Source organism: Gigantopelta aegis, chromosome 10 (genome assembly GCF_016097555.1).
Source record: "Gigantopelta aegis isolate Gae_Host chromosome 10, Gae_host_genome, whole genome shotgun sequence".
NCBI lineage: Eukaryota > Metazoa > Mollusca > Gastropoda > Neomphalida > Peltospiridae > Gigantopelta > Gigantopelta aegis.
This window is the reverse complement of record NC_054708.1, coordinates 26,265,866-26,292,604: the sequence shown is the minus strand read 5'-3', so window position 1 is coordinate 26,292,604 and position 26,739 is coordinate 26,265,866. Positions and strand designations below refer to the sequence as shown.

The 26,739-nt window shown below is 39.4% G+C and overlaps 2 protein-coding genes and 1 long non-coding RNA gene across 14 annotated transcripts in view; 2 read left to right on the top strand and 1 right to left on the bottom strand.

Moving 5' to 3' along the window:
- Positions 1–14,682, top strand: part of LOC121383447 (SCO-spondin-like) — a 56,410-nt gene extending 41,728 nt beyond the window's left edge. For 10 of the 12 annotated variants that reach the window (XM_041513493.1, XM_041513492.1, XM_041513494.1 and 7 more), the window contains 6 exons: positions 614–796; positions 2,030–2,215; positions 6,718–6,927; positions 9,876–10,067; positions 10,635–10,745; positions 13,962–14,682. In XM_041513493.1, coding sequence (XP_041369427.1) covers positions 614–796; positions 2,030–2,215; positions 6,718–6,927; positions 9,876–10,067; positions 10,635–10,735 — 872 coding nt within the window. In that variant the 3' untranslated portion in view covers positions 10,736–10,745; positions 13,962–14,682. The remainder of the gene's footprint in view (positions 1–613; positions 797–2,029; positions 2,216–6,717; positions 6,928–9,875; positions 10,068–10,634; positions 10,746–13,961) is intronic. The other 2 variants (XM_041513490.1, XM_041513495.1) reach the window with 2 other exon arrangements.
- LOC121383449 overlaps positions 1–21,912 on the bottom strand; it is a 39,461-nt gene extending 17,549 nt beyond the window's left edge. Inside the window, exon 1 of the long non-coding RNA XR_005959297.1 lies at positions 21,750–21,912. This is a non-coding gene — a long non-coding RNA (uncharacterized LOC121383449). The remainder of the gene's footprint in view (positions 1–21,749) is intronic.
- Positions 21,913–24,195: 2,283 nt separating this feature from the next.
- Positions 24,196–26,739, top strand: part of LOC121383476 (microsomal glutathione S-transferase 1-like) — a 3,860-nt gene continuing 1,316 nt past the window's right edge. Inside the window, exons 1-2 of the mRNA XM_041513545.1 lie at positions 24,196–24,449; positions 26,537–26,628. Coding sequence (XP_041369479.1) covers positions 24,327–24,449; positions 26,537–26,628 — 215 coding nt within the window. The 5' untranslated portion in view covers positions 24,196–24,326. The remainder of the gene's footprint in view (positions 24,450–26,536; positions 26,629–26,739) is intronic.

The following is a 26,739-nucleotide window of genomic DNA, read 5'->3' as shown; positions in this document are numbered from 1 at the left end:
TAAATATATATATAAAAATAGGCCAATTGTCCAACATTAAAATGAAAGCAGTGATATAGTCTTTAATTATTTGCAATAATAAATATGTAGAAAAATATGTAGAATATTCACCTCAATCTTCCATTTGCCCTGTTGAAAATAAATAGGGTAGCTACATACAAAACACCAACAGATTACCTGCAGACCACCTGATTAGAATAGGTCTATGGGTTTTTTATATTCTCATCTTGAAGAATCCCGTGTTGCGGGGGGGGGGTGGGGGGGGTGGGGGGGGGGGCAGTTGTGTGTTTTATACTAGGCCTCTATCTTTCTTTTTCTGCCTCAGTCTTTCTCTTTCTCTCATTCTCCAATTCGACCTTCACCTCTTCTTCTCTCTTACTCCTTCTCTCTCTTTTCTGCAGACACATTAGGGAATTATTAAACTTATGCTCAGGGAATCACTCAAATTATGTTATGCGTAGTTTTAAATCTGATCCTTCAATTTACCTTTCGTGAGGTCATTATCACCTGTACTTTGTACATTGTATACCTGTACTTTTTTGATTAATTTCAACTGTTATATTTACAAATAATATGACTTCATGTTATTAAGGATATTATGTTCTATTACTAGCTGATGGAGTGTGGTCGAAATGGAGATTGGTTTCAAATGGCACGTGCAGTGTAACCTGTGGAGGTGGTTACAGGGAGACAACTCTGGAGAGATCGTGTATTCCACCTCGGTTTGGTGGCAAGGGTTGCGAAGGAGATGCAAGGAAAACAGTGTCAGTGCCGTGCAACTCATACTCTTGCTCAAGTAAAATAAATACATTTATTTTGCACTTTATAAATTAGTGGGTTTTTTTTAGTAGTTTTGAAAATGATTATTATGAGTTGATGCTAATTTGCAGTATATCAGTCAGGCACAGATCCAGGATTTTGTTAATAGAGGGTGCCCTAAACCCATTGTTGTTTTTGAAAATAGAATTTAAAGGTCCTTGCATTTGTTTTTGTTATGTATTCTGTAATATATATTGTTTGACCAAAAATAGGGGAGTCCGGGCTCCTTGGGCCCCCACTTAAATCCACGCCTGTAAGTTTATGTCTGCATCTGTCTTTGTTTGTGTCTTTTATTGTCATAATATTTTGGGTCTTTTGCTGCGAATATTAGTTACTGGCTTCTGTTATATTAGTTAATCATAATGTCTTCTACAGTCATATTAATTCATATTTTTACCATCACATTAGTTAATGTTGTATATGCTGTCATGTTAATTAATTTCTTCTGACGTCATATTAGTTCCTGTCTTTTGCCACCATATTTAATATTCTGTTGTCATATTAGTTTATGTTGTTATATTAGGTCATGTCGTATGCTGTCATAATAACTCATGACATATATACAATATTAGTCTATTCAGCAACCAAATGTAGGCCCCGTAGGAAAGTGTGGGGGGAGCGCCGTACCCCCCATTTGGGAACGAAAATATACGGGGCTTTTTTTTGTCCTACTCTATATAAATAAAGATAAAAAATGTGGCTTGTGATCACATACAGCTACAAGAGACAAGCACCTGTCGCAGTTGGAGAGACAAGGACTGGGATGTGGATGTGGACAGGAAAAGAAGTTGAAAAATAGGAGCTGCCAGATTGGGAAGAAATGAGATGGAATTCAAAGGAGAGAAAGGAAAGAGGGCACTGAGATAATAATAATAATAATTTTTTAAATCCCAACTAGAGATTTCCCCCCCCCCCCCCCCTCCCCCCCCCACTTCAGATATCGTTTAAATACGGGCCTGATAGCTGTTCATCTTACTAGCTGACACATTAAAATATCATCTTCACTAGCCTATCAAGTGAATCCATATTATCATCCACCATATCAGCTTTCAAAAGAAGTTCACAAAACATCAATGTACCAGTATAATACAGAGCAGATTTGGGGGGGGGGGGGGGGGGGCATTGTAATTGCCCCCCCCCCCCCCCATTTTTTTTTTTTTTTTAAATTCTGGATACGCCACTGTAATATAAGTGTTATTTTGTTTGGCAGGAGATGGCCAGTGGGGTGCCTGGAAGGTGAAAGAGAGCGTGTGCTCCGTTAGTTGTGGGCGTGGCACAGAGACGACCACTTACACCCGAACATGTGACAGTCCACCGCCGACAAATGGAGGCCGCCCTTGTGTGGGGAATGACGTGTCTGTCACTCACGAAATCTGCGTTCTCGGAACATGCCCAGGTATGTTAACGTTCTGGCCTACGATTCGCTCTCGAACTAATTTATGCTCACATTATAGTCAGATTTATTGACCTTTCTTACACACCCATTGGTGAGAACACCATGCGTTATGTTTGGTTACACGTGGTTGTTAACACCTGTGCGTGTGTTAATAATTTCAAGACATACGACCGGCCGCTCCTAGGTGAAGGAAGGAAATGGTTTATTTAACGACGCACTCAACACATTTTATTTACGGTTATATGGCGTCGGACATATGGTTAAGGACCACACAGATATTGAGGGAGGAAACCCGCTGTCGCCACTTTATGGGCTAGTCTTTTTCGATTAGCAGCAAGGGATCTTTTATATGCACCATCCCATAGAAAGGATAGCACATACCACGGCCTTTGATGTGCCAGTCGTGGTGCACTGGCTGAGGCTAGAGGTAGCCCAATGGGCCCACCGACGGGGATCGATCCCAAACCGACCGCGCATCAAGCGAGCGCTTTACCACTGGGCTACGTCTCGCCCCTACTCCTAGGTGATGACCAGGTCACCAATGCCAAACATCCAATGAAAAACTACACTATGGAAATCGATTAGGCTGTGACGTATAGTTAACCTGACATTCATGTGTCTGTGACGTGTAAGTCAGCTACAAGTGCAACGGCTGTAAATAACATTTAGTCGAAAAATATGTTAAAATTTGTTTAAAACCTGGTTTTTAAGGATATGAAAGAAATAGAATAATACATTCGTGTCCGGTAGATACCATTTATCTCACAACTCGTTGTTTAAAAACTATCAAAATCGCTTTCGCTCGTTTTAAAACAACTCACGAGATAAATGGTACCGAACGGCCACTCGTGTATTATCCTGTATATCTGGGTGCAAGTGTTTGTGCACGTTAAAACTCTTGACTTTGACCTTGCAAGTATTTGGCATTATGTTTTAAATATAGCCAGAATAAGTACCGACCGTCTACGGTGGTGTAAAGGTTAGCGTTACGTCACCAGACTTGAGGCTGGTAGGTACTGGGTTCGCATCCCGGCACCGGTGTTCACCCAGTTTATTGACTTAGTAAGTATATGTAAGGCCACTATACCAACTTTCTATTCACTAACTACTAACTGTCCTGGACTGACGGTCCAGATAGCTGCGGCGTGTGTCCAGGACAGCGTGCCTCAACCTTGATTGGATATAAGCACGAAAATAAGTATAAATGAATGAAATTAATGTAAGATTTGCAACAAATGTAAAAAATGTAAAAAAAAAAAAAAACCCACCGGTTCTAACATTGGAGCTATTTTCAGGTCGTATGCAGTATTGTATTGAGTTGTATTTGGGGGGGTTTTCTGGTCATTTTGCTGCTGTATTTAAATATTATTGATCTATGAGAAGTTCTGCCTACTATATAGATGAGCTTTTGACACGCTTGTGATTTTGGTCATGCTAGTTTTGTATCGTTGGCAAACTCCCGATTATTTATCTGTTGAAATGCTTTGATAGTAGCTGGCCTAGAGACTTGATTTCTTTCTGTGGAGCAGTTCACCTGAGGCCTTATTCACTAAACTCTCCCAAGTTTGCGATCTCGCAGTGCAATGCTAAAAGATTTGCAAAGAGGATGCTTTGTTGTCTAACAGAGCCTAAGAGACCTTTGTGAATTAGGTCCTTGAGCTCTTTCTACAAAAGATACTTTTCTTCTCGCCCTTATTTCAGTCTCACTGCTATTTTTGTGAAAGCTTTATGTAATGTATATATGCTCGTTTTACACAAGCCCCTTATATTAAGAACTGTGCCTGAAGTTAGCAAATATCTGTTTTGAGTATTTATGAATATTTTTAATGCATGGCTGATTTTGATATTTAAAACAAATCAATCCTTGGGTGAATTATTTCTGTTGAAAAATAGTGTGTGTGTGTATGTGGCGGGGGAGGTCAGCGTCATGATATCAATTCTAGGGCCCCGTTCCACAAAGCGATCTTAGTGCTAAGAATGCCTTAAGTGTATGAGGTAGTTATGATCTTAAGGTGATTTTTACGCTAAGGAACGGGGACCTTGACTCCATTCATGTATATATATACTCTTCAAAAAAAGAAACGCAAAAGGGTACAAATGGGTTATAACTCCGATTTTATGTTTCCTACCGGTTCATGCTTTGTGAATATAAGGTCATTGCATGTCCCAAACACATTCCCACGGTTACATTCGATAAAACGCAGCTACTGTACAATAAAGTTCCAAAATGTGAATATTCGCAAAAACGCAGCCACGTGCAAACCATGTCACCACTGCACGTGCGTTGTCTGCACGTGCAACATGAACACCGACAGTATAAAAGTGCAGGGTGTTCGCTTGCCTGGCCTCTGTATCTGGCCGACAGTTGACAATCCAGGACATGCCACGTCTCAGTGAACCGCAGAGAAACAATGCCATCGGCCGACTAGACGCAGGCGAATCCAGAACGGCCATTGCCAGGGCATTCCATGTGTCCCCAAGCACCATCTCTAGACTGTGGGGCCGTTACCAGCAACATGGATCAACACGTGACCTCCCTAGATCCGGTCGACCACGGGTCACTACCCCCGGGCAGGACCGCTACATCCGGGTACGCCACCTTCGGGAACGATTGACTACTGCCACCTCCACAGCCGCAGCAATACCAGTTTGCGCAGGATATCCGACCAGACCGTACGGAACCGCCTACGTGAGGTAGGAATTCGTGCCAGACGTCCAGTTCGAGGTGTCATCTTAACACCACAACACCGTCGACTCCGACTGCAGTGGTGCCAGATTCATCGACAATGGCCTCAACTGCGATGGAGACAGGTGTGGTTCAGTGACGAGTCCCGATTTCTGCTCCGACGTCATGATGGAAGATGTCGCGTGTATAGGCGTCGTGGTGAACGTTATGCGGCAAACTGCGTGCAGGAAGTGGACAGATTCGGCGGGGGTAGTGTCATGGTGTGGGCAGCCATCTCACACACTGGCAGAACTGACCTGGTCCACGTGCAGGGCAACCTGAATGCACAGGGCTACATTGACCAGATCCTCCGGCCACACATCGTTCCAGTTATGGCCAACGCCAACGCAGTGTTCCAACATGACAACGCCAGGCCTCACACAGCACGTCTCACAACGGCTTTCCTACAGAACAACAACATTAATGTCCTTCCTTGGCCATCGATATCACCGGATTTGAACCCAATTGAGCATCTATGGGACGAGTTGGACCGACGCCTCCGACAGCGACAACCACAGCCCCAGACCCTGCCCGAGCTGGCAGCAGCCTTGCAGGCCGAGTGGGCCACCATCCCCCGGGACGTCATCCGTACTCTGGTTGCTTCAATGGGCAGGCGGTGCCAGGCAGTTGTCAACACACGCGGAGGCCACACCCGGTATTGACTTCAGATGACCTTGACCTTGGTAGTGTGTCCTATCACTTACTCACAATGGACTAGAGTGAATTGTGAACAATCCTGCAACATTTGGTAATTATCGGACTCACCATTCAATAATTAAATCAATTCTCCAAATGTTACAATGTGGTTTTGCGTTTCTTCTTTTGAAGAGTATATATATTTTGTTTCAGTGCTTCACATTTAATTCAATGAAAAGTAAAGTTTGTTTTATTTAACGACGCCACTAGAGCACATTGATTTTTTATCTTATCATCGGCTATTGGACGTCAAACATATTGTCATTCTGACACTGTTTTTCAGACGAAAACCCGCTGTCGCCACATATGCTACTCTTTTACGGCAGACAGCAAGGCATCTTTTATTTGCGCTTCCCACAGGCAGGATAGCACAAACCATGGCCTTTGTTGAACCAGTTATGGATCACTGGTTGGTGCAAGTGGTTTACACCTACCCATTGAGCCTTGCGGAGCACTCACTCAGGGTTTGGAGTCGGCATCTGGATTAAACATCCCATGCCTCGACTGGGATCCGAACCCAATACCTACCAGCCTGTAGACCGATGGCCTAACCACGACGCCACCGAGGCCGGTCATTAATTCAATGAATGATTTGGTGTGTACTGGAACACTCTTCTCCGCATATAACCACTTATTTCTCCTACAGTGTATCTGTGTCTTTTACACAAGTCCCTTACAATAATAACTGTGACTGAAGTTATCAAATCAGAGGCGGATCTAGGGGGGGGGGGGTGTCCCAGGGCCCCCTAAATTTTGCGATAGTTATAATTTTATTATATATTAATTTGTATTTTTTTATGATCCCCCTCCAAACCTTCCCCAAAGTTCCCTTGGCATTCCGCCTCATGTCACTGCCCCCCCCCCCCCCCCCCCCCCAAATGGATTTTCTGGATCCGCCTCTGCAAATGCATGCTGAGTATTCATGAATATTTTAATGCATGGCTGATTTTAATATTTAAAACAAAAATCTTTGCTGGATTATTTCTCCTCCGCATATAACTACTAATTCTTATTTCTCCTGCAGCTTTTAAAAGACGAAATGCTTTTGTTTACTCTTTGCTATATTAATAATCTTTATCAGCAACGTTCCCGCCTATTCCAGTTGACGGGCAATGGGGCACCTGGACCGAAATTTCCTTCTGCTCTGTAACTTGTGGCAAAGGCATAAGAGTCACCACCAGAGAGCGCCACTGTAAACATCCGGCTCCTCAGTTTGGCGGTAAAATCTGTGACGGTGGCCTGGTGCAGATAGAAAACACCACAAGCCTTTGTGACCGTGGTTCGTGTACAGGTAAGTTTGAATATATTGTAATTCGATTTAACAACTACGGCTTTACCACACGGAAATGCTTTATACCAACAGCAAGCAACGCTGTTTAACCGGCTTCGGTGGCGCAGTGGTTCGCTTCCCTGTTCCGTCTCCAACCCAGAGCGAATTCTTAAGGGCTCAATGGGTAGGTGTAAAGCCACTAAGAAAAGACTAACCCTAACCCTAACCCTAACCCTAACCCTATCCTAATCCTATCCCTAACACGCCTACTAACCACTAACAATTAACCACTGAACTGGACAGGTAGCCCACATAGCTGAGGTGTGCCCAGGTCAGCGTGCTTGAACCTTAATTGGATATAAGCACGAATATAAAGTTGAAGAAAAAGAAGCAACGCTGTGAGCACCACATGAAGGCTGCGTTCAGCCATACAGATCATAAAAACGTCCGACAGACTGGTTTATGCGCTTCACGGTAAACCAAGTGGTCACGACGGAACCCAATCAAATATTTCGCGAACGTTAGCGAACCGTCTGCTGGTTGAACCTGCCGCAGTACTTGGCTAGTTACATCAACTAGTCATGTACTACAAGGGTTATCAAGGACCATGCTATACACGTAGCTAGATCTTCTTTCTTATGGAAAAGTGCTAATAGAATATATGGAACCAATCTCTCAAGCTAACGTCTGCCGTGGGAGGTGATGGAGAATGGGGTCCATGGGATTTGTGTTATATCGAGTTTCGTTTTAATTAGTTGATGGAGAATGGGTTCCATGGGATTTGTGTTATATCGAGTTTCATTCTAATTACAGTTGATGGAGAATGGGGTCTATGGGATTTGTGTTATATCGAGTTTCATTCTAATTACAGTTGATGGAGAATGGGGTCCATGGGATTTGTGTTATATCGAGTTTCATTCTAATTACAGTTGATGGAGAATCGGGTCCATGGGATTTGTGTTATATCGAGTTTCATTCTAATTACAGTTGATGGAGAATGGGGTCTATGGGATTTGTTTTATATCGAGTTTCATTCTAATTACAGTTGATGGAGAATTGGGTCCATGGGATTTGTTTTATATCGAGTTTCGTTTTAATTACAGTTGATGGAGAATTGGGTCCATGGGATTTGTGTTATATCGAGTTTCGTTCTAATTACAGTTGATGGAGAATGGGGTCTATGGGATTTGTGTTATATCGAGTTTCATTTAATTACAGTTGATGGACAATGGGATTTGTGTTATATCGAGTTTCGTTCTAATTACAGTTGATGGAGAATGGGGTCCATGGGATTTGTGTTATACCGAGTTTCGTTTTAATTAGCTGATGGAGAATGGTGTCCATGGGATTTGTGTTATACCGAGTTTCGTTTTAATTACAATTGATGGAGAATGGTGTCCATGGGATTTGAGTTTCGTTCTAATTAGTTGATGGAGAATGGGATTTGTGTTATATCGAGTTTTGTTCTAAATACAGTTGATGAAGAATGGGTTCCATGAGATTTGTGTTATATCGAGTTTCATTCTAATTACAGTTGATGGAGAATGGGGTCCATGGGATTTGTTTTATATCGAGTTTCGTTTTAATTACAACTGATGGAGAATGGGGTCCATGGGATTTGTGTTATATCGAGTTTCGTTCTAATTACAGTTGATGGACAATGGGGTCTATGGGATTTGTGTTATATCGAGTTTTATTTAATTACAGTTGATGGACAATGGGATTTGTGTTATATCGAGTTTCGTTCTAATTACAGTTGATGGAGAATGGGGTCCATGGGATTTGTGTTATACCGAGTTTCGTTTTAATTACAATTGATGGAGAATGGTGTCCATGGGATTTGAGTTTCGTTCTAATTAGTTGATGGAGAATGGGATTTGTGTTATATCGAGTTTTGTTCTAAATACAGTTGATGAAGAATGGGGTCCATGGGATTTGTTTTATATCGAGTTTCGTTCTAATTACAGTTGATGGAGAATGGGGTCCATGGGATTTGTGTTATATATCGAGTTTCATTTAATTACAGTTGATGGAGAATGGGATCCATGGGATTTGTTTTATTTCGAGTTTCGTTTTAATTAGTTGATGGAGAATGGGGTCCATGGGATTTGTTTTATATCGAGTTTCGTTTTAATTAGTTGATGGAGAATGGGATCCATGGGGTTTGTGTTATATCGAGTTTCGTTCTAATTACAGTTGATGGAGAATGGGGTCCATGGGATTTGTGATATATCGAGTTTCGTTCTAATTACAGTTGATGGAGAATGGGGTCCATGAGATTTGTGTTATATCGAGTTTCGTTTTAATTACAGTTGATGGAGAATGGGATTTGTGTTATATCGAGTTTCGTTCTAATTAGTTGATGGAGAATGGGGTCCATGGGATTTATGTTATATCGAGTTTCGTTTTAATTACAGTTGATGGAGAATGGGGTACATGAGATTTGTGTTATATCAAGTTTCGTTTTAATTACAGTTGATGGAGAATGGGATTTGTGTTATATCGAGTTTCGTTCTAATTAGTTGATGGAGAATGGGGTCCATGGGATTTATGTTATATCGAGTTTCGTTTTAATTACAGTTGATGGAGAATGGGGTACATGAGATTTGTGTTATATCAAGTTTCGTTTTAATTACAGTTGATGGAGAATGGGGTCCATGAGATTTGTGTTATATAAAATTTCGTTTTAATTAGTTGATGGAGAATGGGGTCCATGGGATTTGTGTTATATCGAGTTTTGTTCTAAATACAGTTGATGGATAATGAGGTCCATGGTATTTGTTTTATACCTTTTTTATTCTAATTAAAGTTGATGGAGAATTTGATATTTGTGTTTGATCATGTTTGGCTCTAATTACAGTTGATGGAGAATGAGGTCCATGGTATTTGTGTTATACCGAGTTTCATTCTAATTAAAGTTGATGGAGAATTTGATATTTGTGTTTGATCGTATTTGGCTCTAATTACAGTTGATGGAGGATGGGGCCCATGGGAAGTGCTCTATTCGTCTTGTTCCCAGACGTGTGGATTGGGTCGCCAGATTAAGAAACGTCATCGGAAGTGCGACAACCCTGCTCCTCAAAATGGCGGATCATTCTGCCCCGGCGGGTTGCTGCAAGGAAACGAAACGTCAATTTTTTGTCATCTCAGAGTCTGCAAGGGTTTGTATTTGAATAGGGCTTTTGTAAACAGCACAGTACTGTTTTTTTATATTAATAATTAAAGTAAATGTTTAAGTTAAAAAGCATACGTATTGGCGGTTACTAGTACTACAACATATTTCCTACAAACATATTGAGAATGGTAAAAAAGTGCATAATGGTGATATAAATTGTTTTACCGTATTTAACAAAAAACAAAAATCCCCAAAAATATCAGTCTTATACTTTTGCATCAATGAGTAATTGCAGTACTGGTAGTACCGAATTTTGGATTTTCTGTGCCCTTAAGTAATTGTTATACCTTTACTAAATTACATCTTGTTTTGTATATTTTATTGCACAAAACATCGAAAATGTAGATTTTAAAGTGCACTTAAAACATGTGTTAAGCATCGCGCCTTACTATATTTCATTTAAAAACACTGGAACTGTTTACCATTATTAAACTATGTAATTTTGGAACCATGAAATCGTTTTTTCTTCTATTATTAATTACCTCATTTCTGTACACTTAGGTCATCCTTTTTGTACCACTATTGCATAAATGTTACTTCTGTATAATTGCAGACGGCGTCCCTCCACTCGCTGTAGCCTCGATTTTGAGTGTCTCCTACACGGTCATCACGTGGAGTTTCGTAATTACGTTACTACTGTCACAATGGTTATAGCAGCTTTAAGGTTTGTATATTTTAGATGAGAAATAAATGGCAGTATGGAATTTAAATTAAAATCATTTCAACTTTTTCATTTCAACTTATTTTTCGTGCTTATATCCAATTAAGGTTCAAGCACGCCGTCCTGGGCACACACCTCGGCTGTCTGGACTGTTTGTCAGAACAGTGGGTTAGTTGTTAGTTGGTTAGCGGTTAGTGAGAGAGAAGAGGGTGTAGTGGCCTTACATCTACCCATTGAGCCCTTAAGAACTCGCTCTGGGTTGGAGCCGGTACCGGGCTGCTAAGCCTATACCTACCAGCCTGTAGTCTGATGGTTTAACAGAACAGAACAGAATTTATTTACACTCTGGCCGTTCAGCAACGGCATAGGAGGGCTACATAATATAAAGGAACATATATGTATATATATATATATATATATATATATATATATATATATATATATATACATGCAGAATTTGGGATTTACAATATAAATGTATATATGTACACACATTCACTTCACAATATACACATGACAAGATGGTGGTTGACAATATATGCAGTAAATAAGTTATTTTCCAGTATAAACAGTACAATCCTTAAATACTGTTAGTTTGGGTGCATTTTGAGCGTTTAAAGATATTAGTAATAACATTTATTAATTTTGATAAGTTCTTTAATACACTGATTCGTTTACTGTTCATGAGTTGTTTGAATTTGAAAGTATTTGGTCGTGTATAATAATATGGATGTAGAAACTGGACCCTGGAATCATGAAAATATTTACAGACGAAAATATAATGGTATTCGTCACCAATGTCTATTTCATCACATAGGTTACATAGCCTGTCTTTCTTAGGTATGTTATTCCAGCGTCCAGTTTCAATAGGCAAATAGTGATTAGATAATCTGAATTTCAAAATAGTTGTCCACATCTTTTCAGGGATAATAGTAAAATATTTTTCTAGACTGAGGTGTTCTTTGTAATATCTGTATGTAGTGCCTTTCGATGAGAGTTCTATTTCGTTACTCCATGTTTGTAAATATTGGTCATATTGTCTATTTTTTATTTGTTGAGAGAGGACCTTAACTGATACAAAAGATTGGGAAAGCCAGACATCGCTCATTCCTAAATTATTCAGGATATGTTTTACTGTAGTGATCCAGTTATAATTGGTATTATTGCTAAGATGGTCTAATAACATTGCTCTATATAATAAGAAAGATAGTTTAGATTGTTTCCCCAATACAATTCGTGCCCAATAACAGACCATTCGTCTGTATATAGTTAGCTCGACAGGCATTCTCCCCAGCTCTCCATATAACATAAATAGTGGTGTCGATTTTTTTACTGGTAAAATATGTCTGAAAAAATGTATTTGGACAGCGTTTAAGATATCAGTTTTCTCATGTCCCCAAATTTCGCACCCATGTAGTAAAACTGGAAGGATCATCGAGTCGAACATTTTAAGTTTACAGTCGACTGACAGAAAATGTTCTTTGGCTTTTGCAAGTACAAAATACATTGCTTTGGTAGCTTGTTGTTTAAGTCTCATCTTTGTAATTCGGAAGTTATTTTTATTAGTAAATGTAATTCCTAGATATTTATACTCTTTAATGTTTTCTAAAACAGTGTTTCCTATCTTGAAAATATGTCTGTAGTCTTTAGCGGTACCGTTAAAAATAATTACCTTCGTTTTAGTGATATTAATTTTAAGTTTCCATGTCTTGCAATATTCATAAAAGGTGTTTAACGTATGCTGTAGGTCAGATGCAGTTGTTGCTAAGAGGGCTGTGTCATCAGCATATAGCAGACAGATAACTTGAAGACCAACGTCAGTTGGGTTTTCGGGATTATCTGCACCACCGAGGCCGGTTAAATTGAATCAAAATGCATGTATTTCATCAAAAGATAAAGTATTGAGTAAATGACCAAATTTCATAAATATTTAAAATTCAATGACAAACTACTTCACAGACAAACAAATAACAACTTTAAATGCAGGCTTTTTGGTGATGGAGGGGAGTACCCACCCCCCACTTGACGGCAAATTGCTTCCTACCAGCATTGGCCATATTTATTCCATTATACCAGCTATCTCCTTCCCACTTTTTCATCTAGCATTCTTCAAGTTTTCAGAACTCTTTATTTTCCCCAGCATTGTTAGATCAGATTACACATTTGGTTGAATAAACAACATCCAATAATGTATTGTACCTTAACATGAAAACAGAAATATTTTCATCATTTTGATGAAAGCAAACTAAATAACCGCTGTTATTTGTGAAGTAGTGCTAGCTCGTCTTTCACAAACACTTTGTATTAGCATTGTTTCATGGCTTCGGTGGCCTAGTAGCTAAGCCATTGGCATTTAGACTGGTCGGTACTAATACTATATTCGCACCCCGGCACCCACTCCAACCCAGAGTGGGTTATAACCGCCCAATGGTGGCTTGTAAAGAAAAAAAAAGTTTTCAACACATTTTATTTACGGTTATATGGCGTCAGACATATGGTTAAGGACCACACAGATATTGAGAGAGGAAACCCGCTGTCGCCACTTCATGGGCTACTCTTTTTCGATTAGCATCCAAGGATCTTTTATATGTGCCATCCCACAGACAATGTAGTACTTACCACGGCCTTTGATATACCAGTCGTGGTGCACTGGCTGGAACGAGAAATAATTGTAGCCCAGTAGGCCCACCGTCGGGGATCGATCCCAAATCGACTGCGCATCAAGCGAGCGCTTTTCCACTGGGCTACGTCCCATCACCTGGTAGGTACTATGTTCGCACCCCGGTACCCACTCCAACCCAGAGTGTGTTATAACAGCTCACTGGTGGCTTGTAAGACAACTAAACCAACTTTTCTCTCACTAACAACTACTAACTACTAAACCCTGTTAAATAACAGAGATATTTGCCGAGAACAGCGTGTTTGGAAACTTAATTGGATAGGAGGGTTACCGTTAAAATATATTGTAATAAATTTAAAATCACTTTGATTCAGCTTATCATGTTACAATTTTTTGTCAGTTACTGTAGCACTATATATTTTTAGTAAGTTGTCGTTTATTAATCATCACTAGTCCGAAGGGACATAAAAAGTGTGGTTCTTTCTACGTTCGGCTATTGTTACATACCCTATATGTAGCTGGTATTCAAAACTTGTGGCACTATGTTTCAACCGTTTCTCAAACGAAATTAAACAATTTTATTTTCATTTTCATTCCAGAGTGTAAATGTTTAGTTGAGCTTCCGCAAACCATGACGACGACAAACTATTGCTGTGAAATTTTGTGAATCTCTTAAATTCAACACGAAACCATTCATTCGACAAGGATAGAGCACAGACTATTGACGAGCAAAGTAATCTCGCTAAGAATCTCATCATTGTTGGATCTGCTTGTTTCATGGGCTGCGTATCGGGAGGGGAGGGGAGGGGGCGCGGGGTCATGACCCATGCACATTTTTGCCTGTTACTGTGCTTAGAAGGCTGAAAATGCATGTATTTTAAAACCTGAAATTCAGTTTAGTTTGCGAGGGAGCATGCCTCTCGAAACAGGCATGGGCTTTCTTCTTCTTCTTCTTCAGTGATCCCGGCCATGTCAGATGGGTAGTCCGGTACTGTGGACGAATTCCGCCGTCTGCCTTAGCGACGTTGCCGGTCCCCACAGTATGGGCCTTCAAATACGTGTATGTTCATCTCTAAGACCACTGAAGTGACCAAAACCCTACCACTCCCCTCCCACCCCCCCCCCCCTTCACTTTCAAATACACTACTGACCCTGTGTACATGATATCGAATGTGATATTAGTAATAGTTGTGATTTTGGTAACTGTATTGTTATCATTTATATCAAGTATACCTTGTATAAGTGTGTTTCAATGGCCTTGTATAAATGGCGTGCATGTTTGCACTAATATGCTATTGTTATATAAAGACTTTTGTCAAATTGTCTTTTTGAATTTGTCTTGTACAATTAAAAATTGAATGTGATAATTGACGTTCATTATAGAAGTATGAACCAAAGGACCGCTTTACAGACAATATAAAGGACTTATAGCGTGTGTTGTGGATCGCTTGGGATTTCATCATTTCATTTCATTTCAACTTATTTTCGTGCTTTTATCCAATTAAGGTTCAAGCACGCTGTCCTGGCACACACCTCAGCTATCTGGGCTGTCTGTCCAGGACAGTGGGTTAGTTGTTAGTTGGTTAGTGGTTAGTGAGAAAGAAGAGGGTGTAGTGGCCTTACACCTACCCATTGAGCCCTTAAGAACTCGCTCTGGGTTGGAGCCGGTACCGGGCTGCGAACCCTGTACCTACCAACCTGTAGTCCGATGGCTTAACCACTGCTCCACCAAGGTCGGTGGGATTTCATCATCGATCATCGGTTTAAATCGGTTTGCACCAACCGATCAACTTTTGATTGTGTAATCAATTAAGAATATATGAACTTAAGAACCATTTGAATTATTAGTACTATGCACCTGTTATCGTATTTACCACTATAGACCCTACAAATAGTTATTTTACCTTTAATTCCTGTTCAGTATTAATTTTATTTAATTACACAGAAAAACAAACCCAAACTCCAAGATATTTACATCTATTTCATCGTCTAAACTGTCAGAGATCTAGCTTATATAGACCCTACAGATGGCTCACTTTACCTTTAATAACTATTTAATTACTTTTTTCAGCTCCAATATATTTACATCAATTCCATTATCTAAATTGGAGGAAAAATTACAGTTAACATTTCCCCACACAATCGATTATAGATATTTTAAATAAATAATCACATCAGCAGAGCCCAACCGAATTGAATCGATCATTGGAACATCACTAGTCCGAAGGGACGTAGAATGTGTGGTTCTTTCTACGGACGGAAATTGTTACATACCCTATATGTAGCTGGTATTCAAAACTGATAGCAACATGTTTCAACCATTTCTCAACCGAAATAGTGCAACAAATGGACACTCAACTCAAAAATGTATAACCTATCGTACTCGATAAATCCCGATTGAAGTACTTGCATAATTATTAATAAAATAAATCTTCCAACGACAACATAAAGAAACTGCCCGTCATTTTAAATTTGCTAAATAGAGGGAAGTAACTCGCTCTGCACATTAAGAAAAATATTGACAATGTGCGCCCTGCACTAGAACATCACTTATGTAAAGAGGTTTTGTGGTTCATACTTAAAGGAACGTCAAAACAATATCACGTTCAGAGTTCATAATTCCAGGTGTAGGACTAGTTCATCAACATAAACACTATCAAATAACAATGGAACTCTTTTCTCCAAGAAATTAATACCCGACACAATTTTCACATTCTTTCGACAAGCAAACAAAGACACATTTCTGCATATTATTTCAATAAACTACATTTACAAGTAAAGCAAACGTTATTTCATTCATTTAAAAAAAGAAAGAAAACCGTTGAAACGAATTTGACAAAAAATTAATTGTTATCCTCAACATGCATAACTCAATTTTGACAAAAAATTAATTGTTATCCTCAACATGCATAACTCAATTTTGACCAAAAATTAATTGTTATCATCAACATGCATAACTCAATTTTGACAAAAAATTAATTGTTATCCTCAACATGCATAACTCAGTTTTGACCAAAAATTAATTGTTATCATCAACATGCATAACTCAATTTTGACAAAAAATTAATTGCTATCCTCAACATGCATAACTCAATTTTGACCAAAAATTAATTGTTACTCTCAACATGCATAAATCAATTTTAACCTAATTGTCTGTTAAAACCCTGTTATTGTTATTGTTTTAACCTAATTGTCTGTTAAAACTGTTATTCTCAGGCATGCACAACTCGGGTTTGTCTAAACATTAATTGTTATTCTCAGCAGGCATAACTCAATTTTGACCTAGCTGTCGGTTACTATGTAATTCTCCGCATGCATAACTCAATTTTGACAAAATGTTCGGTTAAAACCCTGTTATTCTCATACTGCTACAGCGATTTCCGTGTGCTATATTGAATTGGATGTATATATAATTCTTTCAATTTGTGCAATTATTGTTTGTTAAGAATAGAAAGAAATTAATAATTAGTTATCATGTAAAAGACGCCGCTGTATATATTTATTTTTATTATATCTAGGGTCGTCAATACAGGATAATGATTTTAATAGAAAGTAAGGATATGAATGAGGACTGTAAGGAAGTACCTTGCGGTGGAGAGCGGTTGGGGCCCTTTTCGGGTTCAAGAAGTGCATTTTTTTTTTGGTCTACCTGGATAAGACCTTTTATTGCTGTAAACTGATTCTGGTTTTTTTTTCTGCGATCCCACTTATCTTAATAAGGACACGACTCTGGACTGGTGAGCTATTTGTATTTGTTTTAACTTTCTGTTCGGTGTGTATTCCATATGTTTTAGCGGTTTAATTATTTTAATTGTATTCTTTGTATTCCTCCAACCCCCCCCCCCCCAAAAAAAAAAAAAAAAAAAAAAAAATTAATAATAATAATAAAAAATAATAATAATAAAATTTAAAAAATCATCCACCCCCACTCATTCACATTTAAATGAAAAATTAGTTTTGTTTAACGACACCACTAGATCACATTCCATTATTATTCATCGGTTATTGGATGTCAAACATATGGTAATGTGGACATATAGTCTTAGAGAGGAAACCCGCTACATTTTCCCATTAACAGTTCCTGCCCCGGAATTGGTCACTGGCGAAGTCAGAGGCTAAATCCGAGGTGGGCGTGCCTGAACCTCTGTGGATATGGGAACGTAAATAGAGTTCCCATCCCATCCCATCCCATTAACAGTCACATTTAAATGAATGGTTATTTTAATTATTAGCACTTCTTTTAACACCTCTGATTCTATTCATTACACGCAGCCTAGTTGCATTCCTACAACAACGCGATTGAACCTCAAGTTGATGTCGACACGTACATTTTATAATTACATGTGTATATTATTTCACGTCGACTATAATTACGTAATTTTTATTTTCCATGTTAGAGGAGCTATTATCTCAAATAGTAGATGTTTGCGTGTGTATGTCTGTGTATGTGTATCAGCACGTGAACTTTTATAACAAAACATGTACATAGTTTTCAGTCCTGTGTATTTTTATATATATATATATATATATATATATATATATATATATTGTGTTTGTGTGTGTGTGTGTCTGTATGTTCCTGAATGGCGTGACTATGGGGGTGGGGTTGATTTGTTAATCGATTTAAGTATTCAGTTGGTTAATTGCTTATGATACATTGTCCTGATACGATTTGTAAACATAAAGTTTAGAAGGTAGTTTAAGCAATCCAAATTCACATTACCGTATTCATTTCAAAACGGTCGCAGACCCGGAGATTATTGGAGACCGGCGCTTATTGGAGACCCGGCCTTTTATCTTTTTGAGACTGGAAGTGTTAAAGAGGTACCCGTCATTTTTTATAAGTTTGTTTGTTTGTTTGTTTTAAAATTATGCCAGGGAATAAACAGTTTTCGGCTGTCTTACTCGGCGATTATTGAGGTCCGGCGCTTATTAGAGGTCCGGCTTTTATTTTGTTGCAGCAAAGTGTTACAGACCCGACGCTTATTTGAGGCCCGACGCTTATTAGAGAAACTACGGTAGTTTGTCTTTCAAGTATCCAGTTTCAAAAAAATATTTTTTTTTTAAATGAAGACGTTATTAAACTGGTCGGAGAGAGGATGCACATTTGATTTATGTTGACAGTTGACGACATCTATAGCTACATATTAAGCAAAGTGTACATGTACTCTGGATCGAGTTAAACCATTTTTTTTTTTCTATTTCTACTAGCGCATAAACATTGTAGATGCTTTTAGCTGCAAAATGATGCAATCATTTAAAACAATATGCTAGGGTGCCATTTATTTGAACGACCGTGATCATAACTCATCATAATAAATAGTATTCACAAGTCGTATCATATGGCCACACCTTTATTGTTACCGTATTGTACAATACGTTGGTTATATGTATTTTGTTTTATTTTATTTTTATCCCGACCGGCACCACTGACTTGGAGCTCAGACTACTCTTCACCACCCAACAAGACAACGTCTGTGTTATTGTTTTTGTTTGTTTTCATTCTATACAACTACGTCCAATCATTTTGGGGTAGGGTTATTTACTATGTAGTGTTTTTGTCTACGTTTTGATGTGTGTTTTTAAACTTTTAATAAATATCATTCCTCTTTGTACGTCTTTGCTCTTTGCAATCAGTCTTTGTCATAAGAGTCTGAATTAGTGGTTGGATGGAGTGGGAGGGGGAGGGGTGAACACTGCTTCCCAACTCTGACGATTATGCGTGGTCTCTCCATCTACCTTAATTTAAATTGAGACGGACGTATGGCAATGGTTAAACGTTCGCCTGATACACGATCGACCCAGATTATTTGGGTTGCTTTCTGAAAGAAATGTTTTATTTAACGACGCACTCAACACATTTTATTTACGGTTATATGGCGTCAGACATATGGTTAAGGACCACACAGAGTATGAGAGGAAACCCGCTGTCGCCACTACATGGGCTACTCTTTCCGATTAGCAGCAAGGGGTCTTTTATTTGCGCTTCCCACAGGCAGGATAGCACAAACCATGGCCTTTGTTGAACCAGTTTTAGATCACTGGTCGGTGCAAGTGGTTTACACCTACCCATTGAGCTTTGCGGAGCACTCACTCAGGGTTTGGAGTCGGTATCTGGATTAAAAATCCCATGCCTCGACTGGGATCCGAACCCAGTACCTACCAGCCTGTAGACCGATGGCCTAACCACGACGCCACCGAGGCCCTTGGGTTGCTTTCTGAAGCCAGCCAGTGTTCTAAACTGATGTAATGAAGGCCGCGGAATGTACGATTCTATCCCATTGGGCTATTTTTCATTCCTGCCAGTGTACCATGACTGGTATATTAAAGATCGTGGTATGTACTATCCTGTCTGTTGTCATTTCCTAGTGGAAAAAGGTAGCGGGTTTGATTTCCAATAACCGATGATTCATAAATCAATGTGCTTTAGTGATGTCGTTAAACAAAACAAACTTTACGTGTGTCATTGTGCATATAAAAGATTCCTTGCTGCTAATTTGAAAAGAGTAGTCCATGGAAAGACTCAATCATATATATGTACGTCAGACTCTATAATCGGGGGTCGGGATTTAGCTCAGTCGATTGAGTGCTCGCTTGAGGTGCTTGAGTCGCAGGATTAAAACACCTCGGTGGATCCATTCAGCTGATTGGGTTTTTCCCGTTCCAACCAGTGCACCACAACTGGACAAAGGCAATGGTATGTGCTTTCCTGTCTGTGTGGAAGTGCATATAAAAGATCCCTTGATGCATTAGGAAAATGTAGCGGGTTTCCTCTGATGACTACGAGTCAGAATTACCAAATGTTTGACATCCAATAGCGGATGATTAAATAATCAATGTGCTCCAGTGGTGTCGTTAAACAAAACAATAATCTATATAACCGTAAAAATGGTGTTGAGTCCGTCGTTAAATTTACAAAAAACAAAACAAAAACAAAAAAACCCCACGTTTTTCTTTCCATTTCGACACATGGTCAAGACAGGAAAGAAAACCCGTTACCATCAAATAAGCTACTATTGCTAGCACCGAAAAAGCAGCAATGGATCTTTTATTTAGTTCTTTTCTACAGGCAAGACAGTACATGCCATGGTCTTTGATTTACCATTACTGTTGGGACAGAAAAAAAATACCGCACCTCGTGCCTCTATCAGCGAGCTACATCCAGCTTCAGTTACTGTAGATGCTCGAAGCCTTGGTGCATTTTGGAATATTTTGAGAAAGAGAAAAATTGTTACTAATTAAAATAAAGATTAAGCTACTACAAAAAATAGGAAGATCAGAAACACAGTTTATACACAGACATTGATTATTTCAACAAGAAAATATGTTTAGTACGTCATCTTTGTTGTTAGGGGTCGGGACGTAACCCAGCTGTGAGGTAGGTAGGTAAGTAACTAGTTTAACGTGCTCATACACCACTTGGGTTTCGAACACGCGCCCAGTGGTAAAGCTCTCGCCTGATACACGGTCTATCTAGGATCGATCCCCGTCGGTGGGCCCAGTGGGCGAGTTTTCGTTCCAGCCAGTACAACACGACTGGTATATCAAAGGTCGTGGCATGTGCTGTCCTGTCTGTTGGATGGCGTATATAAAAGATCCCTTGCTACTAATGGAAAAATGTAGCGGGTTTCTTCTCTAAGAATATATTTCAAAATTACTAAATGTTTGACATCGAATACAATAGCGAATCCAGTGAGAAATCGAGCTGTGAAGCTGGCGATGGGAAAAGGATGGTGGTGGTTGGTGGTGATGGTGGTGGGAGAAAGGGGGTAATAAAAAAATATATTGTCATAACTGGCAGGATCAAATGAAGGTTTTCTCTAGTATAGGCAGGAGTGAAACACTTTAAAATGACACCTACAATATTCAAAAGTACACTAAAGTATTAAATATGTGGTTAAATCTTCCACAGAAACAAAAGGTTGACCACTGAAAAGATGTTCCCCAGCTAAAATCATTAAATGCATTATATTCATCTGCTAAACACTTGATTGTTCGGGGAACGTCGAATTTTCATCACCCTCCTGATGGATCCACGCTTGCAGTCCTTCGGGGGCAGTTCTTACAGTTACATTGATGAAATAAAACTGAACTGACACAATTAATGAACTGAACTGAACTGAATTAACCTCGCATACGTTTTTTGTAGTCTTTATTAATGTGTAGGAACTATGCTCCTAATCACACCTACCGCCCCCCCCCCCCCCAACAAAATATTTTATGTGTGCCTGTCACCCCATAACACGACTCATTGACAGGGTGGGTGGCTCTCCCCCTCCCCCAACGTCTATGACTCAAACTCCAACTTCATCGGTCCTGATCAAAACACAAACAAACAAACAAACGAACGAACGAACGAACAAACGAACAAACAATCAAACACTTACCTCTATTTGAAGAAACGAGTGCAACAGAACAGCACAGTAGTTAGATGTCATAGGTAGTATTAATCCATGGACAGATATTTTACATTTGTATACACTTAAAATAAATATGCTTATAAATGTCAAACTGCGAATTTCTGAAATTAAAGTATATTCAGAGCAATGTACGTAGTAACGCTTTGACATCAATACGCATATTAAAACGTCAAAGCATTGTTGACGTCACGTTTTCATGGTACCTGACGTTCTCGGCAATCTTCGTACCTTAAGGGGAATGTCGAAATGCCATTGGAATGCGCACCTCCAGATCCTTACCCTGGATCTGCGCTTGACGGGGAATAAAAGTATAATACATGTATATATGCACAGTAATAATCAATTGTCCATTACCGGCAGAATTCGTAAGCCAAAAAATACTAATATAACGACATTCGTGCACTAAAATATGAGACAGTTCTTTGTCAAATTAAAAATATAGCATCATGTCTTAATTAACCTGTAGGCCATCCTTATTGGATATTTTAATAACCAAAAAAATAAAAAAAATAAAATAAATAATAAATAAATAAATAAATAGTAGTAAATAAAATTATTGGGATGTAAAATATTTTCATTTTTATGTGGGATAGGGGGAATTAAATTCAAAGTAACATCGTTAAATTTTACAGGAAAAAGTAAGATTTGGTCATTAAGCAACTCTAAATGAAGGTATCGTAAAGCTACATTCTCAATTTAGAATAAACCAAGCTTTTCGTCTTTATCAGCGAGAATCTCTCATTTGTTATGAAATATACAAGGAAAAAAAGAGAGAGTAATTTAGCATAATTTTAAGGGATTCCTAATTTAGGTGTTTGCTCAATTTGTTGAGCTTTGAAAGACATACAGTATTTGTTTTAATGCAATATAATAGTATGTAGCTACTCTGCAACATGAATGAAAAATATTTAGGGGTCACATCAGGCTTGTGACCTTAACTTTTTCCAAAGGAGGGGTTACGGGACCACTGTGAAACAAACTTGAACGTTTCTTTGTTGATAAAAAGGCTCTGTTACTCGAAATCATTTTAACAATGGTGGATAAAATTGTTTTGTTTAACGACTCCACTAGAGCACATTGATTAATTAATCATCGTCTATTGGATGTCAAAAATTTTTCCATTAGTAGCAAGGGCGCTTTTATATGCACTATCCCATAGACATGATAGCACATACCACGGCCTTTGGTATACCAGTTGTACATGTGATGCACTGAATGGGACGAGAAATAGCCCAATGTGCCCACAGACGAGGATCGATCCCAGACCGACCGCATATCAAGCGAGTGCTTTACCACTGGGCTATGTCCAGCCCCTAGATTATATTAATGACTAGATAATGCAGTTTCTAGATGAAAACAATTTTCTGTTTCAGTATTCCGATGGTTTCATTTCTCACTTCTACGGTATCACAGAACACATCACAGTATACCAGTTGTACATGTGATGCACAGCATGGGACGAGAAATAGCCCAATGTGCCCACCGACGGGGACCGATCCCACACCGACCGTACACTAAGCGAGCGCTTTACCACTGGGCTACGTCCCGACCAAACAATGCAAAAGCATGTCGCCTTACAAAAAAAACCACACACTATGTTTCAATGAAGTAGCGACATGACACTTTTGACCGCACAAGGTTACAACACAGTCATGCCCGAGATATATCCTCATTATAGTCGGTGGCGGTTCCACGTGTATTTTTAGGGGTCTGAACCATCGTTGGGCACTTTTATAACATATCAAACAACTTAGTCCGCCCATGATTATTCGATAATCAAATTCACAAAGCTGACTGCACTCAACTCTTGAACTGAATGGTATCGAAGCAACTCCTACCAGCCTCGGTGGCGTCGTTGTTAAGCCATGGGACATAAGGCTGGTAGGTAGGTACAGGGTTCGCAGCTCGGTACCCAGAGCGAGTTTTAACGACTCAGTGGGTAGGTGTAAGGCTAAAAATTAACAGTTAACAACTAACCCACTGTCCTGGACAGATAGCCCACATAGCTGAGGTGTGTGCCCAGGACAGCGTGCTTGAACCGTAATTGGATATAAGTACGAAAATAAGTTGAAATGAATGAATGAAGCAACTCCAGTCGTGACTAAGGAAAACAACTTTGACCAGTATACCTGGCTAAACGTTGAATACGTGGACACGATAACAGTAAAGTAAACATTAACCATAACTAAATGTCATTGTGTATTCTGAACGCTTTTAAAACTAAATAAATTATTTATTTGTTACGAAACCCACGTTTTCGAACATGTATGATTAATATTAACTTCAAACACAAACGCTACCTCAGTATTTGATACCTGATGCGTTTGTTTTCTGGCATAGCGTGACTATGATTGTGCAAAATCGACTTAGTAATATACAATGACGTTTGAACCATGACCGTTCTAGCTTGCTATTCAAATTTCAGCAAGGGCAGGTAAAATACCGTACGTGACAAAGTACTGCGTACGTTCGTAGCCTACTTGTGTTTAAAACGAAGACGAAAGTCGCACACGCAGCTGGCGTATATTCTTAATTGAAACAACCATGGCGGGTCAGTTGAGTTTCGACAACCCTATTTTCTCCAAGTTTGCATTTTACTCCACCCTGGTCGTGGGTAAAACAATGATGATGAGCCATCTAACGACGATCAACAGAATACGAAAAGAGGTCAGTTTAACACTGTAGCATAGTCAGCAAATCAGACCTAGAAAATGGGATATAATGGAAGGGTACACTGTTTAAATAATGTCAACAGCTAGTTAACACTGTTATATCCAGTACTATATAAATAGGCCCACACTGTACACTGGCGTATGAAGCGCGGGGGTGGGATGGGGTGGGGTGGGGGTGGGGGGCAAGGGTGGCATGTGACCCCACTTTGTAGCAGGAGCGATAGTTTTTATATAATATTATTTATACGTGTGTGTGTGTGTGTGTGTGTGTGTGTGTGTGTGTGTGTGTGTGTGTATACATATATATAATAATATATACGTGTGTGTGTGTGTGCCAATCCCCCCCCTCGTGTTTGGCACCTTCCTACGCCCGTGAGGTAGAATATCTGTAATGTAAATATGTAATATATTATGCAGACATAATAATATAATATCATATCATATCATATCATATCATATCATATCATATCATATCATATATATACGTATGTACATACAAGCGCATGTGCGGCGGGTGGGGTGGGGGTGGGGCCGGGAGTCGGAGATCGAAACCTCTCCTTGCTCAAGCAAATTTTCTTTTTTCTAAATATATTGTCTGGGAAACATGACTTGATCACCACCACCCCCCCCCCCCCCCCCCCCATAAATTTCGGTCACCAGTCTAAACACCCCCTGCTAAATTTCCTGCACATGCGCCGTGTGGGACGGAATCTAGCTCAGTCGGTAGAGCGCTTGCCTGAGATGCTCGCGTCGAAGGATCGAATCACCTGAGTGGACCCGTCCCACGACTGGTATATCAAAGGCCGTGGTATGTGCTGTACTGACCGTGGGAAATTGCTTATAAAATATCCCTTGCTACTAATTGAAAAATGTAGCGGGTTTTCTTTGAGACTGTATATCAGAATTACCAAATATTTGACTTCCAATAGCCGATGACTAATAAATCAATGTGCTCTAGTGGTGTCGTTACAAACAAAACAGACGGTATGCTATCCGTGCATTTAGTACACTTAAGCCATTAACATGAGTGGGTCATTTCCCCATACCCGAGGCCTACATTCATTTTGCACACACCTCTTTTTGGTTCCGTCATAATTTAGGTTTTCACCCATACCCAGGGCCAGAATATCCAAATAAAAATGTTACACTTAATGTGTAGACCTATAAAGATCCTAAGAACGGAAGGAAATGTTTTATTTAACGACAGACTCAACACATTTTATTTACGGTTATATGACGTCAGGCATATAGTTAAGGACCACACAGATATTGAGAGAGGAAACCCGCTGTCGCCACCTCATGGGCTACCCTTTTCCATTAGCAGAAAGGGATTTTTACATGCACCATCCCACAGACAAGATAGCACATACCACGGCCTTTGATATACTAGTCGTGGTGCACCGGCTGGAACGAGAAACAGCCCAATGGACTCACCAACGGGGATCGATCCTAGACCGACAGCGCATCACGCGAGCGCTTTACCACTGGGCAACGTCCCGCTCCTTTAAGTGAGGATGGCTTTTTATATACTGTAGACAAACTGAATGTCAGACGTAGATCCAGTGTGGGGGTCGGTGGTGTGGGGGTGTGGGGGTGTCTGGACCCCAACTCACAACAAAAATGTTTTTACACTAAGTGTTAACTGAAAGTGCATTTACCGCTGACATACAACTTCCGTTTAAGTAGTTCAATGTAGACCCCCCTCCCCCCCTTTGTAAAAACTGCTGGATACGCGCCTGAGTTTAGGCATACTGGGTTGTAAGTATAATAAGATGACACCTCCTCTCTAGTGACATTCTCAAAAGACGAAGTTTGAAAAAGCTTTAACAACTGGTAATCTTACTTGCTTTATTTGTTTTATAAACAAACTTTATTCAATAAATGAAAATATTTTATCGAAAAGATTGCTGAAATATCGAAGTCATAATGCACCGTCTTCCTGCCAACAACCACGTAATTAACCTATTCCAAATTAATAAAATTAGTGCAAATATATAGAATATGTATATGCACATTTATTTATTATAAGCCAAGAGGTGAAAAACCTTTGTTTTTAAATAAAATAAAATTGATGTTTTACAGGCGTACGCCAACGAAGAGGATACGAAGACGTTTGGAAAAACTCCGGGTTTGCTTGTGAAGCTAGCGGACTCTACTGTGGAACGAATTAGAAGGTGAAATTAGTAGTCATATAGATTATCCATTTAATATACCCATTAATAAACGCAATCACACACACACACACGCACATACATACTTAGACACACACACACACAGACACACAC